The sequence below is a fragment of the Lissotriton helveticus genome, chromosome 8 (genome assembly GCF_964261635.1).
Source record: "Lissotriton helveticus chromosome 8, aLisHel1.1, whole genome shotgun sequence".
NCBI lineage: Eukaryota > Metazoa > Chordata > Amphibia > Caudata > Salamandridae > Lissotriton > Lissotriton helveticus.
In genome coordinates this window covers 185,740,481-185,758,249 of record NC_136069.1, presented here as the reverse complement: position 1 = coordinate 185,758,249, position 17,769 = coordinate 185,740,481, and the positions used below count along the sequence as shown (strand labels likewise).

Genomic DNA, 17,769 nt, shown 5'->3' with positions numbered 1-17,769 from the left:
GAAATGGGCCCCAGATATATGAAACTGCTTTTTCGATGGCATATACCGACAAGAACACTGAGATCAGGGGAACAGGCCCTGGTCACGGTCCCCAGAACTAAAAGAGCTCGCTGGGGAGGCAGAAGCTTCTCCCTTGGGGCTGCCGAGGCCTGGAATAAACTCCCGCTTAGGCTTAGACAATCCCAGGACCTGATGCTGTTCAGGAGAGAGCTCAAAACCTGGCTTTTCACCCACTAAGCGCACCCACTCATCTTAGCACTAGCAGCCAGCGCCAGGACACCTCCGGGTAACAGAGCGCTCTACAAATGTGAAAATAAAATAAATAAAATACCCTATCATCCACAGTGCAATGGGCTTGTTGAGAGATTCAACAGGACCCTCAAAGGGATGATTCATGGACTACCTGAAAAGCTCAGGCGTAGATGGGATGTCCTGATACCCTGCCTCTTGTTTGCTTACAGAGAGGTCCCACAGAAGGGGGTTGGCTACAGCCCTTTTGAACTTCTGTATGGGCATCCTGTAAGAGGACCCCTGTGTTTGGTGAAGGAAGGATGGGAGAGACCTCTCAAAAAGCCTGCAACCAACATAGTGGACTATGTACTTGGTCTCCGCTCCAGGATGGCTCAATACATGGAGAAGGCAACTAAAAACCTTGAGGCCAGCCAAGAACTCCAAAAAGCTTGGCATGACCAGAAGGCTGTCCTGACTGTGTACCAGCCTGGACAGAAGGTGTGGGTACTGGAGCCAGTGGCCCCAGCAGCCCTCAAAGACAAATGGTCTGGGCCCCACACCATCATTGAGCAAAAGGGAGAGGTTACCTACCTGGTGGACCTTGGAACTCCCAGGAGCCCCCTCAGGGTGCTCCATGTGAACAGGCTCAAGGCATATGTCGACAGGAAGGACATGAGCTTGCTCATGGCCACAGATGAGGGACAGGAGGAAGAGAGTGACCCTCTCCCAGACCTGCTCACTCAGAATCCTGATGATGGATCAGTAGATGGTGTTGTCTTTTGTGGCAGCCTCTCTGACCATCAGCAACAGGATTGTAGACAAGTTCTGCAATCCTTCAGACATATGTTCTCTCTGACACCCAGTCAAACTGATTGGTGTACCCATGAAGTGGACACTGGAGACAGTCTGCCTGTCAAGAGTAAAATCTACAGACAGCCTGATCATGTCAGAGACTGCATCAAGACAGAGGTGCAGAAAATGTTGGAGCTGGGAGTCATTGAGCCCTCAGATAGCCCTTGGGCTAGCCCAGTAGTTCTAGTGCCAAAGCCTCACACCCAGGGTGGTAAGAGAGAGATGAGGTTTTGCGTAGACTACAGAGGACTCAATGCAGTCACTAAGACTGATGCCCACCCAATACCAAGAGCAGATGAACTTATAGATAGATTGGCTTCTGCCAACTACTTAAGTACATTTGACATGACAGCTGGGTATTGGCAAATCAGGTTAGCTGAGGAGGCCAAGCCCAAGACAGCATTTTCTACCCCTGGTGGGCATTATCAATTTGTGGTAATGCCCTTTGGTTTGAAAAATGCACCTGCCACCTTCCAAAGGCTGGTGAATCAAGTTCTCACTGGGTTGGATGACTTCTGTGCAGCATATCTTGATGATATAGCTGTCTTTAGTTCCACCTGGGAGGATCACCTGGTCCACCTGAGGAAAGTGTTAGAGGCACTGCAAAAGGCAGGCCTCACTATCAAGGCCACTAAGTGCCAGATAGGGCAGACACAGGTTGTATACCTGGGCCACCTTGTAGGTGGAGGCCAGGTTCAACCCTTGGAGAGCAAGATACAGGCCATCAAGGACTGGGCTCCTCCAACCACCCAGACTCAGGTTCGAGCTTTCTTGGGCCTGACTGGGTACTATAGGAAATTTGTCAAGAATTATGGGTCCATTGTGACTCCACTTAATGACCTGACAAGTAAAAAGATGCCAAAGAAAGTTCAGTGGACAGCAAGCTGTCAGAAAGCATTCAATGACCTAAAGCAGGCCATGTGCACAGCACCTATCCTAAAGAGTCCAGATTACTCCAAGACCTTCATTGTCCAAACAGATGCTTCTGAGTTGGGTGTGGGAGCTGTTCTATCTCAGCTGAATTTTGATGGTAACGACCAGCCAATTGCTTTTATTAGCAGAAGGCTGACCCCCAGAGAGAAAAATTGGTCAGCTATTGAGAGGGAGGCCTTTGCTGTGGTGTGGGCCCTGAAAAAGTTGAGGTCATACTTGTTTGGCACTCACTTTAAGATTCAGACCGACCACAAGCCCCTCTTATGGCTAAATCAGATGAAGGGTGAAAACCCCAAACTACTTGGGTGGTCCATTTCCCTACAGGGGATGGATTTTACAGTGGAGCATAGACCTGGTACTGATCACGGCAATGCTGATGGGCTCTCCAGGTATTTCCACTTAGAGCAAGAAGACTCACCTGGTCAAGGTTAGTTTATTGTCCCAAAGTTTGGGGGGGGGGGGTCATGTAGGAGAGTAGGGTCTGCAATCCTATGATCACCCAAATGTTTGCTTTTTGCTTCACTGGTTTACGACTTTCCCTGGCTGTGGGCCTGCTGATCAGACCCACAGCCTAGCTGTTCTCTCTACTCCAAATTGTACCCAGATACTGAATTGGCACTGGGCCCTCTCCAAGTCCCTGTACCCAGGGCTGAGGTGCTCCCAGAAGTCTCCCAGGGGCTGCAGCATGTATTATGCCACCCCTGGGCTGACTAACTAAATCAGACACAACTGGCTGCTTGACAGCTGGGGCAGAGTGGTGTACTCACCCTCTGCTGTAGATATAGTATTCCTATATCTAAACCTAAATGGACACACAGATCTCCTATCAGTCACTCCTATGGCAGGCCTTGACAATCCTGAAGGCAGAGTGCTTGGAATAATGTGAAATGGTGCTCTGGCATGAGCTGAGCCCGTTTGCAGCTTGCGGAACCAAGTCCTAATAGCTGTTCCAGGATAACGCATACCATATACTCTTAAGTGCATTATAATCCTCGCGGTTATATGCCAACTCTGGTATCGCTTTATCAAAACATGTCGAGTAAGGTGTCATACAAATTGGAATACTAACCCCTCGCCAATTCTGGCGACGGGGTTAGCATTCCACCCTCCTAGAGGGACACGACATGTATGTAACCTGTAACCCCGGTTAAAGTCAGACATAGCCTCAGCTCCACAAGATGGATGCTGCCACCGAGACACAAGTCTGCCCTCCTGCTGCTGGGAGTCCTCCCAACACAGGAGGCAAGGACAAAGGGTTTCCTGCCAGGGGCGGTGCCAGCACCGTCCCAGACAGGATTTTGTGTATTCTAGGTAGGCAGGGCTTTAGAGGAAGGTGACTGCAAGTGGCACCCCGGTGCTCACTGTGCATAGGCCGGCTTGAACCAGTTCCAGGGGCACTCCAGCTCCTGATCTGGGGAAAGCCCGCCAAAGGAGAGGGGTGTAACCACCCCCCTCCTAGTCCCACCCATAGGGCAGGACTTAGTCGCGTGCCAGCCCCCTTTTTCAGGATAAAGGTAGGAACTGGCCCCCTTCCAAATCAGATCATCTTTGTATCCTGAAACTACTTTCCACGAAAGGAACTCAAGACTTCTTCCCAAGATTCTCCCTTGTGACTAAGGAGTAGTCACCCTGCAGCAGCAGGCACCAACCAAGCATCGCGGTTTGTTGCCAGTCTCTCCTCCGGATCAAGACTGCTCCAGCACGACGAGAACCGGCTTCCCTGGCACCTCTGACCTCAACCTACATCATCAGCCCAGCTGTGATCCGTGGGTGCGACGAGACCTCGAGGAACAGGCCATCTTCAGAACTGCACGACGCTTGTCCAGCACGACCACCGAGTGACCCTCGACTGAGTGCTTTGGGGTAAGAGAAGCCCCGACCCTGAGCAGCTCCAGCACCGAAGTTCAGCCCCCCTGCATCCACGAGATCTGCGTGGGGCCCTTCTGCTCTTTGCTGCTCACCGCGTTGTCCAGGTCGCTTGCCCGTTGGCTAGTGGCCCTCTCACGACGCTCCACGACGACAACCACTGCTGGTCTGGTTGCTCCAGACTAGCCCTTGCTCCCCTCCAAAAGAAGAGCACCCTGGACCCTCCTGGTCCACTCAAGACGCCATTTTAGGTCCACCGCGTGGGCCTTGCATTTGCCAAGACTTGTTGCCCAATCCTGGGTCCAGCGACGTCGACAGCAAGTACCTTCGTGGGACAGCTCGTACCTCCATCCTGGTCGCCGACAACGCCTCCCGGTCCGAGAGACTGCAGAGCCCAGCAGCGCCCACTCACCTGGCTGAGGTGACTTCGTCCGGTGCCATCTTGGTGCCCACTCAAATCACTGGCTAGTGATTCAGAACTTGGTCCCCTCTGCTTACAGGTTTCTTCTTCCCTGATCCAGGCTTGGATCACCACGAACTCCTTCACTGGCCGCCTGCCAGCAACTTCTTTCTCCAGGCTCCTGGATCTTCAACGAGGGTTTCCGACGCAACTTGAACCCTATGCAGCCGCAGCCCCTGGGCTAGGTAAACCAAGTACTCCGGTGCTTCAGCATAGTCCAACACTCTAAGTGTTCGGATCCACTCTTGTTTTCGACCCACCTAGTCGGGTTCGCCCGAGAACAGTAACTTTGTCTTTGCTAGCCTCCATAGACTTTTTCCCGCCTTACGCGTGAGAGTTCCCACTCTGCACACGACGTCCACAGGCCTCCTGCTACTAATCTAAGGGTTTAGTATTGTAGGCCTAGCGTTTCTAAAGTCTATGAGAATAGTTACTTACCTGCTAGTAATTCGCATTCCACTTTTGTAATATATGGTTGTTCGTGCCCCTCGGGCATTTGTGTAAATTGTGCGACTTAAAGTATTTTCTTAAGAGTTTTGTTGTGTGCTTAGCTCCCTGACTCATAAAGAGTTCAGGGTAGTCTTGTTATAAATAAATATATGTGTATTTTCATAACAACTTGTGTGGTGTCCTTTCACTTGGTGTTCAAGGGGTAATGTGATGATAAAACAGCTGGCTTAACACGCCCTCTAGAGTCTTAGCCTTAGACTGCTCGTATCCATGCTACTAGGATAGCTGGTCTATAAGGCTGATACATAGTGATCACTAGAATAGTGAGCACTGCATATCAGGCCAACTTCTCACACCGGGCCCAAGTCATTTTGGTCGCCCCGGATTGGCCAAGAAGGGTGTGGTACACGGACCTACTCCACCTCTCCTCTCACCCGCCTCTCCGTCTCCCTCTCAGGGTAGATCTCCTCTCTCAGATGGAGGGGCAGGTTCTACACCCCCACCTCCAGACATTACACCTTCATGCCTGGAGATTGAACGGGGCAACCTGAACTCTTTTTCTCTCCCTCACGATGTGGTGGATCTCATTCTTTCGGCCAGGCGTGACTCCACCAAGTCCATCTATTCTTATAGATGGTCTAAATTTGTTGTTTGGTGTAGGGAGAAGGCTGTTGATCCTTTGAGGGCTCATCTGTCTGATATTTTGCAGTTTGCTCTCTCTTTGGCGCAGCAAGGATTTGCTGTTGCCACCGTCAAAGGTTACCTCTCAGCGTTATCAGCATTTCTCTGCTTGCCGGACCAGCCATCTCTTTTTTAATTTCCAGTGGTTTTGAGGTTTCTGAAGGGCCTCACAAATAAGTTCCCTCCTTCTCCATTTGTCGTGCCTCAGTGGGATTTAAATCTTGTCTTGACTTTCTTGATGGGTTCTCCCTTTGAACCCTTACACAAGTGTCCCATGAGGCTTTTGTCTTTCAAGACGGTCTTCTTAGTAGCAATCACCTCAGCAAGGAGGGTGAGTGAGTTTCAAGCTCTTAGTTCTAAGACCCCATTCTTGACCATTCATGCTGAACGAATGGTTCTTAGGACCAGGGCTGCTTTTCTGCCTAAGGTGGTAACTCCCTTCCATCTAGGACAGTCCATTACCCTTCCTACCTTCTATCCTCCTCCCCCTCACCCTTCTAAGGAGGAAGAGAGACTGCACCGTCTGGACCCTAAGAGGGCGGTGTGTTTTTATCTGGACAGAACTAAAGACTTGCGGATGGACGACCAGCTGTTTGTTGGTTTTGCTGGCTGTCGGAAGGGCAGAGCGGTGCACAAGCGCACACTTTCCAGGTGGATAATCCTGTGCATCAAGATTTGTTACTCCCTGGCGGGTAAGGACCCTCCTGAGGGTATAAGAGCTCATTCTACCAGGGCAAGGTCTGCTTCTTCTGCATTGTCTAGAGGTGTACCTGTTGAGGACATTTGCAGAGCCGCGACTTGGGCCTCCCTCCACACTTTCGCGAAGCATTACTGCTTGGATACCGAGGTGAGGAGGGACGGCCACTTCGCGCGTTCTGTCCTCCAAGATTTCCTGGTGTAGCAGTGTGGACACCCTCCTCCGGGAGTGGGGACTGCTGTGGGACTCTATTCACAAGGTGAGGAATCCACAAGGCAGATGTATCTATCAGAAGAACAAGTTACTTACCTTCGGTAACGCTTTTTCTGGTAGATACAGTATCTGCCTGTGGATTCCTCACTGACCCACCCGCCTCCCCGTTGTCCACTCTGCTATACCTGGGTTTATTTGTATATTTATTTGTATATTTATTGGGTTTTTGATACCTTTGTTACACACTATGTGTGCTATTTTGGTTTGTATGTACTATGTACACTGTATATATGTATATTTCCTGTCATTGGTCCGTCCGGGTGCCTCGAAGGCGCGGAAAAAAGGGCGGAACTGATGTCATCACGCCGACGTAGGCCTAATAAGGGGTCGGTGACGTCAGACGGAGTCGCGCGCGAAGCCGCGTTTCTATGACGTCGTCCACGCCGGCGTGCTACGAAGAATTTTTCGAACGTTGCTGACGCAAGGGGGATATTCACAAGGTGAGGAATCCACAGGCAGATACTGTATCTGCCAGAAAAAGCGTTACAGAAGGTAAGTAACTTGTTCGTGTGGTCTGAGTCGTTTATTGAGTACTGTTAAGAGTGCTTGGTCTTGAGGTATGTTAGTGTAAAGCGCCGAGATATCCATCGTGGCTAGTAAGCTTCTATAGAGAGATTGACCACTGGGTTGTCTTGCGCATATGTTACCACCTGTAGTGCTGCCAGTGGGTTTGTATATCCCCATGGCTGTCCTAAAATACACAAACGGATGCAGGACCCACCGGGCCGACCGATTATCTCAGGCTGTGGTTCACTTATTGAACCTTTATGTAAATACTTGGATGTGTTCCTGAGGCCCATTGCTGAAAATACCACTACATAACTTAGAAGTTAGATTTAGAAGGATTTAGGACACTTCCGGTTTAGCTAGGAGGAAACAACTAAAAACCTAGACACTTGGATAGTCAATACCCTTGGGAGCACCGAAGTACTCGCGCCGAAGTACTCGCGTTACCTCACCCACGGATGGCGGTTGCATAGGTGTGAAGATGTCGGATTTCGCCGTTGAGTCCTATAGAGCCTTTGAAGAAAGATGCTGCAGGCGACCAGGAGGAAGATGTCCGGGTGGATCGAAGATGAAGACCTGAAAGCAGAGGGGACTGTGTCTGGGTCGCTAGCCAGTGACCGGATGGAACCAGGAAGGAACCAGACGACGTCGAGGAGTAATCAGGTGCTGTCTTGAAGCTTGTCTCTTCAGCCACGCGGACCAGGAGGCGTCGAGGACGACCAGGAGCTGGAGGCGAGCTGTCCCATGCAGGATCTCTCGGATGGAGGAGTCGACTTCCGGATTGGAGTCAACAAGCCTTGGCAAAGGAAACACACGCAGGATTCAAAGAAGGCTTCTGGTGCAGACCAGCAATGTCTGAGGTGCCTCACCTTTGCAGGGAGGCAAGGGCCAGTCTGGAGCAACCAGACCAGCGAGGTGATTCAAAAAGGATTGTCATCACAGAGGCTACTAGCCAACGGGCCAGCAACCGGACAACGCGTCGAGCAGAACACAGCAGAAGGGCCCCACGCAGAACTCGTGGAGTGTGGAGGGCTGCTCTTCGGTGCAGCTGGAGCTCGGGTTCGGGGTGTCTCAGTCCCCAGTGCACAGCATCGAGGATGCCTCAGGAGCTGCACAGTTAGCAAGTTGCAGGCTTTCCAAGATATTCAATCCCACGTGCCTCGTCGCCTCCACGGATCTCAGCTGTGCTGCAGTCATGAAGAGAGGGTCGGAGAAGTCTGGGTCTTGTCAGGCTCTATGCTCGGGTTCAGGCAGGAATGTCGACAAAGCAAGCCGTTGATTTGCTGGATGGTGCCTGGTTGCCCAGGGTAGTCACTTCTTGGCCACAAGGGAGATTCTTCAGTCTTCAGCTTCAGCAGAATGTCGAAGGTCCAGAGTTTCGTGTCAAGTTTCGGTTCAGGATTAATCTAAAGTCTTAGGACTCAGCTCCTACCTTTATACAACTAAAAGGGGCTGGATTACTTTCTAGGTCCCTCCTATGGGTGGGACCAGGAAGGGGGGTGGTTACACCCCCTTTCCTTTGTCCAGTTTCGCACCAGAGCTGGGGCTGGAGTGCCCCAGCAACCGGTTTGAACTGGGGTATGCTTGGAGCACCTAGTGTGCCCCAGGCAGTGTCTGATTCTATTCAACCCTCCCTGTCCCAATACACAAAGTCCTGTCTGGGGTGGTGCTCGCACCTCTCCAGGCAGGAAACCTATTGTCCAAACCTCCGTGTCTGGAAGGACTCCCAGCAGCAGGAGGTCAGACTTGTGTCGGTGGCAGCAGCGTCCATTTTGTGACGCTGGGGCTCTGGTTAACTTTAACCGGGATAGTCAGCAACCACATGTTTTCTCCCTCTAGAAGGGTGGAATGCTACCCCCATCGCCAGAATTGGCGAGGGGGTAGTATTCCAAAGCGTATGACACCTTACATGACATGTTTGGATAAAGCCAAACCAAAGTTAGCATTTAACCGCGAGGTTCATAATGCACTTAAGAGTATATGGTATGGCAATATCATAGAACAGCTATAAGGACATGGTTCCGAAAGCTGCAGACAGGCTCAGCTCATGCTAGAGCACCATCTCACACATAACCAAGCACTCTGCCTCCAGGATTGTTCAGGCCTGCCATAGGAGTGACTTATAGGTTACTATGTGTCTATATATAAGTAGGTATAGGAATACTACACCTAAGCAAGGGGTGATTACACGACCTTGCCCCAGCTGAGTGATCAGCCAGTTGTGTCTATTTGAGTGGCCAGACAGGGGTGGCATAATACATGCTGCAGCCCCTAGTAGGCCTTGGTTGCACTTATGCCCTGAGTACCTAGGGTACACTTCTACAGGGGCTGACAAGGTGAACCAATTCGCAATTGTGTATATACCTAGAGTACATGGTGTAAATTTAGAGAGAGTTCATCTGGGCTATGGGTCTGATTAGTAGGCCCACAGCCACATCTAAGTCGAAAACCAATAAAGCAAAAGCGAAAAGTGGGGGTGATCATGGGAAGCAGACCCTACTCTTCTACACACTCCCCCCCCCCCCAAATTTAGGGACATTAAACTAACCTTGACCAGTTGAGTCTTCATGTTCTAAGTGGAAATATCTGGAGAGTCCATCTGCATTTGCATGGTCAGTCCCATGTCTATGTTCCACTGTAAAGTCTATCCCCTGTAGGGAAATGGACCACCTAAGAAGTTTGGGGTTTTAACCCTTCATCTGGTTTAGCCATAGGAGGGGCTTGTGGTCGGTCTGAATTTTGACGTGAGTGCCAAACAAGTATGGCCTCAGCTTCCTCAGGGCCCAAACCACAACAAAGGCCTCACTCGCTATAGCTGACCAACTTTTCTCTCTAGGGGTCAGCCTTCTGCTTATGAAAGCAATGGGCTGGTCTTGACCATCTATATTCAGTTGTGAAAGTACAGCTCCCACACCCAACTCAGAAGCATCTGTTTGGACTATGAACTCTTTAGAGTAATCTGGACTTTTCAGAATAGGTGCAGTACACATGGCATGCTTCAGGTCATCAAATGCCTTTTGACAGCTAACTGTCCACTGAACTTTCTTTGGCATCTTTTTGGAAGATAAATCATTCAGTCGTGTCACAATAGACCCATAGTTTTTTTACAAACTTCCTGTAGTACCCAGACAGGCCCAAGAAAGCCCTGACCTGTGTCTGGGTGATTGGAGGAGTCCAGTCTCTGATGGTCTGGATCTTGCTCTCCAGTGGTTGAACCTGACCCCCACCTACCTGGTGGCCCACAACCTTGCTCTGCCCTATCAGGCACTTAGTGGCCTTGATAGTGAGGCCTGCCTTCTGCAGGGCCTCCAAAACATTCCTCAGGTGGACCAGGTGATCCTCCCAGTGGAGCTAAATACAGCAATATCATCTAGATAAGCTGCACAATAGTCATCCAGTCCTGTGAGAACTTGATTCACCAGCCTTTGGAAAGTGGCAGGTGCATTCTTCAAACCAAAGGGCATTACCACAAATTGATAATGTCCTCCTGGGGTCGAAAATGCTGACTTGGCTTTTGCTTCCTCAGCTAATCTGATTTGCCAGTAGCATGCTATCAGGTCAAATGTGCTCAAGAACTTGGGATGGGGTGGGCATTTGTCCTAGTGACAGCATTGAGACCTCTGTAGTCCACACAAAACCTAATCTCTCTCTTACCATCTTGGGTGTGAGATTTTGGCACCAGGACCACAGGACTAGCCCAAGGCCTCTCTGAGGGCTCAATAACTCCCAGTTCCAAAATCTTTTGGACCTCTGTCCTGATGCAGTCCCTGACATGGTCAGGTTGCCTGTAGATTTTACTCTTGACAGGCAGACTGTCACCAGTGTCCACCTCATTGGTGCACCAGCTTGTCTGACTTGGGGTCAGGGAAAACAGATGTCTGAAGGACTGAAGAACTTGTCTGCAGTCCTGTTGCTGATGTTCAGAGAGGCTGTCAGCAAAGACTACACCATCTACTGAACCATCATCAGGGTTCTGAGTAAGCAGGTCTGGGAGAGGGGCACTCTCTTCCTCCTGCCCCTCATCTGTAGCCATGAGCAAGCCCATGTCTGCCCTGTCGACAAATGCCTTGAGTCTGTTGACATGAAGCACCCTGTGGGGGCTTCTGGGAGTCCCAAGGTCCACCAAGTAGGTGACTTCTCCCTTCTGTTCAACTATTGTATGGTGTCCAGACCATTTGTCTTGGAGTGCTGCTGGGGCCACTGGCTCCCACACCCACACTTTCTGTCCTGGCTGGTACACAGTCAGAACAAAGAACCTAGGAGGTCTATAAGCCAAATCTCTTGGCCCGGCTGACTTGCGATTACACTATGTCAGTGGGTGCTACAGTCACCATTAGGCTAAATTCCAAGGAAAAATAAAGTAGGAAAGGAGCAAAAAATGCAGTGCACAAGAGACACAACACAAGGGAGTAATTCAAAAACTGGTCAACATGATCCAGATCATCTCGTTATGGATTACCATCAAATAGACCAAGTGATCAGTCATATCATATGGCCGTCCAAACTGTGACCTGGCAAGTCCCTTGATCATCGAGACCCAATGCCACACAGTGAAGTTGTTGAAACTGGATCAGGTCCACAGTTGGCTATGAGCCACCAATAGTTAATGAATTGATGATGGTAGACACAAGTAATGAGAACACAGTGCAACTAACAAAAAATATATAGTGTGGTAAGATAAAATAGGGTGATATGTCTTTAACAAATTATTTTAATACAACACAAAGCACATCCCCTAATTAAAAAACGAGAACAGCGCAAAAGACAGTATCAAACAAAGAACTGTCACAATATGGGCCAACATGTTTCTGCCTAACGGGCACAACGTCCCTTGGCTTTCATCAGGGCCACTACTCTTAACTTGTTGCTACTGTTGATAATAGTGCAAATTAAATAATACACCAAACAAATCAGTGAAAGGATAACTGTTTGGAACGATACAAACCTGTATCTACAGTTATGTACTCATCCTCCTTGTCAATGGATGACTCCAACGACGTCATCCCGGCGCCAACGACTGACGCGGAGCCGCAGACGCCTACCGACGCGCAAGGGTACTGCTACGCAAAATTTTCCCGATCCAGTCTGATGCCTGGGGGTTATTCTAAGGTAAGAAATCTAACGTGTTTCTTTCAGATTCTATTATTAACAAATGTCTTAAGGTGTCCGGGGCTGCACGTAGTAAATTATACGCCCACCTAATAGTATTAGAAATTAGTCTGGCAGAGATTCCCGTTACCGATAGCTCAAGACGTAGGGCTTGAACTGGGACCGACTGTGCCACTTTTATCAGTTTTCGGAGTATGGTCCCTTCCTTTAATTTTAGAGATTGCCATGTTTGAATTTGTGAATATTCCACGGCATATGATAAGATCGGGGGGATTTTCATACTGTAGACTTCCAGCATTGATGTAAAGTGTATATTTCCCTTGGAGAGGTACAATCTCTGTTAAGCCCCAACATGGGAATCTGCCTTCCGGTTCAGGTGGCGAAGGTGGGCTGTATCTAGCAGATTGGAAGGGAATGTATGACCCAAATACACATGCTCTCTTACAGTCTCTATCGGTTTGTCTCCTAATGGAACATCACTCATGATATAAGGAGCTCATAACTGTGTGCCCACAGCCTTTTTCCACTGTTTTATGCTCTTCTTTATTTGTCCAACTCTGTTAATACAAACGTACGGCTCTTGTGCCCAACAGGAATACAAATGGTAAAAGGGAACATCTCTTACACATTCTTCTGTGAAATGCAATCATTTTGGAACATTGAGCAATTAAAATTAATCCTAGCCATAGTGTGTGACTCTAGCCGTTTAACCATAAAGAAAAATAAGTCCGCTCTCCATTTCTTACTAGTAGGTCAGCAGTCGCTTTGGTTAATATCTTGCAATCCATACTATATAATGACTTTGAATGGTATTAGTACAGAAAGTCTGATTTGACCAGCTTGAGCATCCCCCTAGTGGAAGGCAGGAGCTTTGAGACATACTGCATAAATGCAACCGTAAGGCCGTCATGATCATTTGCTTTGCTAACAGCAAAGCTGTTAATAATATTATTTGTCTCCATCTCAACCAAGAGTTTCTGCCTGAGGTTCCTGATCCACATATTACCTTAAACAGTGCCAACGTTGCTGAAAGGTATAAGTGTGATGATGAAGACTCTGTGTGATTAATAGACTGATAACATTTGTGTAATTATGGTATTTTTATGAAACTGTTTCTTATTAATTTTTTTGTCATTCACTACAGATCATCCTTTTGGTGTAATAAATAAGCAAGAAAATCAAGCTATTTATGTAAGTTTTTGGTGTGATAAGGAATTAGTGCATTTTTTTCTATGTTTACATTGGTGCAAGTCTAGTGTATTTTACATGCCAGTAAGAACTGCTTGAGTTCGTTGACAAGTTATTTCCATGCCTCCTATTGTAATGTATTCCCAAGATGTTCTGAACTTTTTTGTATCGATATTTCTGATTAATTCATCTCTGTAAGGCGACAAGATTTTCTGCACGTTCACCCCCACTTTTTCCCCTATTTTGACTACTAGGTATTGGTGTAATGGCTCTGAAACCCTGAGCCCTGCTGATTAGGACCCTTAAAAGTAATTGTTTAATTGACTACCCCCTATTGACATACTCCCAATTTACTTGTACATCCCTACAATATGGTAGCAGGAATACCTGTGGCATGTAAGTTAGTGTCTTCTAGGGATTGCAGCACTTATTGTGCCAGCCTGAGTTTGGCATAGGAAAAGCAAGGCTTCCAGCTTGCCATTACAGACAAGTAGAACCGTTTAAAAACTTCTAACTTGACTTTGTCATTTAAAACAATGGCAAAACCCAAACCTCCCCTTTTTAATGTGTATAAGTCACCCCTGCAGCAGACCCATTGAGTCCTAAGGCAGGGTGCAGCATGTTCGTACAGTACAAACTTGGAATTGTCGTTTTTACTGTGATAGAGGCTGGTAGCCCCATTGGTAAGTACAGTTTAAAATTGGACAACTCAACAGTGCTAACTTCTGAATAGAACTACTAATGTCGGTACTTCAAGGTATCAAACTGCTCATTTCATTAAGCCACACATGATGCCCAAGTCGAATGTGATGTAGCGTTTTGCTGCATTCAGCTTTTGGAAATACTCTTGTCCAAGTTTCCCACTGGGCATTTGCAGATGGTGAACACGAGAGCGTTTTCTGTCCGGTTGGGGAGACATGTAAACGACTCCCAGAAGTGGTACCAATAGAGTCTTGCTGCTGGAGGAGGTGTTACCACCTGTGCTGTTATCCCAAAAGGGCTTAGGGGGGGTTGGGGGAGTAGGGGGAGTGTCTGCTGTCTCCTTGCTGGATTTGACAAATTCTTTGACCACAGTGAAGGGTTCTTTGCTGTTGTGTGCGTTGCCGTTGAGGTGTTCCTGTATAGCTGTTTTCTTTAATGTTCTGATGAGGTGGTGGTGTGCGGTGACAGCGGTTTTCAAGGCTGAGTAGTCTGCCAAGATCCTGCTGCTCCTCTATTTTTTCATTGAGTCATCTGCAAGTGCACCTGGATTCTTTCGTCATCACTTTTATGCCCAAGAGTTGTCAAGAATGCACACTCTCTGAGATTTATATCACACAGAGTAGAGCACATGATTCCTGTATGCCTTCCCACTGCTATCTCTCCTGCCCCGAGTTCTGAAGATCAGGACGACCAGGCCCAAGTCACCATAGCTGCACCATATTGGGCCGGGAGAGTGTGGTACCTAGAAGTTCTGGGCCTGATCATCTGCCCTCCCACAGGTTTCCTCTGAGGGAGGATCTACTGTGGCAGGATCGTGCACCCAAGCCTGCACATTCTGCACCTCACTTCCATGCATGGAGACAGCATTGGCTGTTGAGTTGTCTTGACTCCCTCATGAGGTCGTTGATATCATCCAAGCACCTATCTACGAAATCTGTATATGCAGGGTGCTGGGGCAAGTTTTTGGCATGGTGCTGTTCTTGGCAGTTAGACGCATTTCAGGCAAAACTGTGAATATTTTGCTGTTTGCATTGTTTTTGACCCAGTAAGGCCTTGTTCTGGGCACAGTTAGAGCTTACTTATCAGCACTTTCAGCTTATGTTTGCAGGACCAACCGGCCTGATCCAAATCACCAGTTGTGGTGTGTTTCTGAAAAGTTTGGAACATATGTTTCCCTTTGAGCCACAGTGTGACTTCAATCTAGTCTTCACCTTTATGATGTGTACCCCTTTTGTTCCCCTGCTCAGTGATCCATTGCGCCTGCTTATTTTAAAAACAGTCTTCCTTTGGGTAATCACATCCTTATGTGGACTTTAGGACCTATCGATCCAGTGTCTTTATTCGAGACAAACTGGTGCTAAGTAGTCGAGCTGCGTTCCTACTGTAGGTTGTGACACCCTTCCACATTAAATAAGCCATCATTCCTCTGACCAATGCACAGCCTTATCCCTCAAAAAAGGATCAGGTACTCCATCAGTTGGACCTCAAGAGCGCTCTCAACTTATACATTGAGCATACCAAGGATCAGTGGACAATCACATCTTTGTGGGGTTTTCTGCGATATAGAACAGCATCGCAGTGCAGAAATAAACCATGTCTTAATAAATAGTCCTCTAAATCATGATCTGTTACGCACTGACCAAAAGGTAGCCTTCAAATGGTCTATGGATGCACTCCACCAGGACCAAGGCTGCTACCACTGTGTTGGCACGGAACCTGCCTATCCTGGATATCTGTCAGGTACCTGTAGGACATCGGTGCACACATCCACAAAGCACTATTGCTTTTACAGACTTCTTGAGAAGGGTTTTTTGCCCACTCAGTCTGGCAGGACTTTGTAGTTATAGCCACTCTTCTGATGCACTGTCTTAGGAGGTTCTACTTTGATTATCAAATCACAATGTGAGGAATCTGTGGTTAAAAGTATTCATCAGAAGAACAAGTTACTTACCTTCAGTAACTCTCTTCCCGTGGATACTCTATCTAATTGCAGGTCTGGTCACAGATCACTCTAGCATGGACTGTGGTTTCATCCTTGGCCCTCCACTATCATGGTTAATTCCATAAGTCCGTACTCTAATCAGATGTTCAGACCACTTTGATGGATTTGCTACTTGATGGAGTGAAGCTGTTTGGGCACAAGGCTGAAGAGGTCTGGAGCGGTGTAAAACCAGAAAAACAATAGCATGCTCTGTGGGGTTCCAGCCTCCTTAAAGGGATTATTGTCAGAAGTTTCGGGGCTATGGACCAGGCTTTAACTTCCAGCAGACACAAACAGTACAGCCCCAACAACAACCCAATAATTCATTACTTAGTACTGGAGCAAAGGAATGAGCACATGCCATTCAGGCAGCCGCATCCTCCTCCCCGCCTCACCTGGGAAGCAGTTCTAGTACCTTTTTGGAACATGAGACAAGTGGGAGGGCGGGTGTTCTCCAGTCTCCAGGTCTGGATAGTTATATATTTGACCAGTTGGTAATTCAAATTGTAGAAAGGGGTATGTCTTACCCTTCCACGAGACCCCTCCGAACAGATCTCCTCCCAGGTCACTTCATTTAGAAGAATATTTGCACATTCTGCAGCATGAGATGGCAGCCCTGTTGTAGAAAGGAGTAGAACCGTTTTTGCTATAGCATGAAATTGTGAAAAACGTCCTACTCTTGACCTTTTCTGGCAAAAGGTCTTCAGCTGAGCCTAGACCTGAAGATCTTGAATCTCTTCCTTTGCAAAGAAAAATTCAGTTTGCTGTCCCTGGCCCAGATCCTTTTGGAGCCGGAGGGATGAGACTGGGGTGTCTCTCAAATGCGTTTTGTACACATATCGAGCCTGTAGTCACACAGGAGGTACCTGCATTTCATAGTAAGGTCCACCTGCAATCAGTTTGTGGTCTTCCCCTTTTAGCACTTCGAGTCTGTATGATGCTAATGGCGGCTCCTCTCATAAGGTCGGGAATCCCAGTTTTTCCTTACCCGAACACGTGGTTCCTCAAGGAAGAGTTTCCGCAGATGGTGTCTTGTTACTTGCAGGAAACAGCATCCTTGCTGCTACACCTGAGCTTTCCATCAATCTGCTCAAGTCTTACCTGGAGCTCTCTGCTTTTCATAAGGATAGTTCTGGATACAACATCACTTCAAGCCTTACCTACTGTCCAGAGGATCCATGGTATTCAGGTTATGATTCCGATATTTTGGAAAGGGGCTCAGGTTCCAGTACTGATGGTCTAGCACCTGCTAGATCCGTTGCCTTCCTGCATCCTGCTGGTTACCCCCTGCTCCCATGTTCAATAGAATATCAGAATTAACGCATTTCTTCAATCACTTGTTGTTTGTTGCAGTGGATATCCTAATTGCAATAAGTATGCCCAGATGTGCGTCCCAAGCTCATGGTGCGACAGAATGCAAACTGTACCTCACTGACAAGAGGTTAGTAGGCTGAAAGTGGTCTGGGGTTGCTTTTTCCCTATCTGGATGGGATCTGGTCTGTTTGTTCAGGGGGCTGTTCCAATAGGAACATCACAAAGACATATTTGCATATAGCCAGTCTTGAGTGGCACAGTGGCCAATCGTCTGAAATGTGCCCCTGAGCAATCCCCAGTGACTAAAATTAATTCAAGCATCCCTTCCATCACCTTGTTGATTGCTCTTTGCTTTGGTAGCTTCCAAGTTCTGGCGGAAATGGTTACTCCATAAGGTGGATCAATAGCCTTGAAGTGACCATGCTTTCTGCAGACCATGCATTCCTGGATGCAAGTGAATTACATTTTTAGATGATTACAAATTGAATTGCTGTTGCACTATTGGTGCCCATTTAGCAAGAATCT

At 48.0% G+C, this 17,769-nt stretch overlaps 1 protein-coding gene across 5 annotated transcripts in view; it reads left to right on the top strand.

Annotated features, from left to right (window-relative positions):
- TTC3 (tetratricopeptide repeat domain 3) overlaps positions 1 to 17,769 on the top strand; it is a 1,911,479-nt gene that overhangs the window by 876,769 nt on the left and 1,016,941 nt on the right. For all 5 annotated transcript variants that reach the window (XM_078656864.1, XM_078656865.1, XM_078656863.1 and 2 more), the window contains one exon: positions 13,204 to 13,250. In XM_078656864.1, the coding sequence (XP_078512990.1) occupies positions 13,204 to 13,250 (47 nt within the window). The remainder of the gene's footprint in view (positions 1 to 13,203; positions 13,251 to 17,769) is intronic.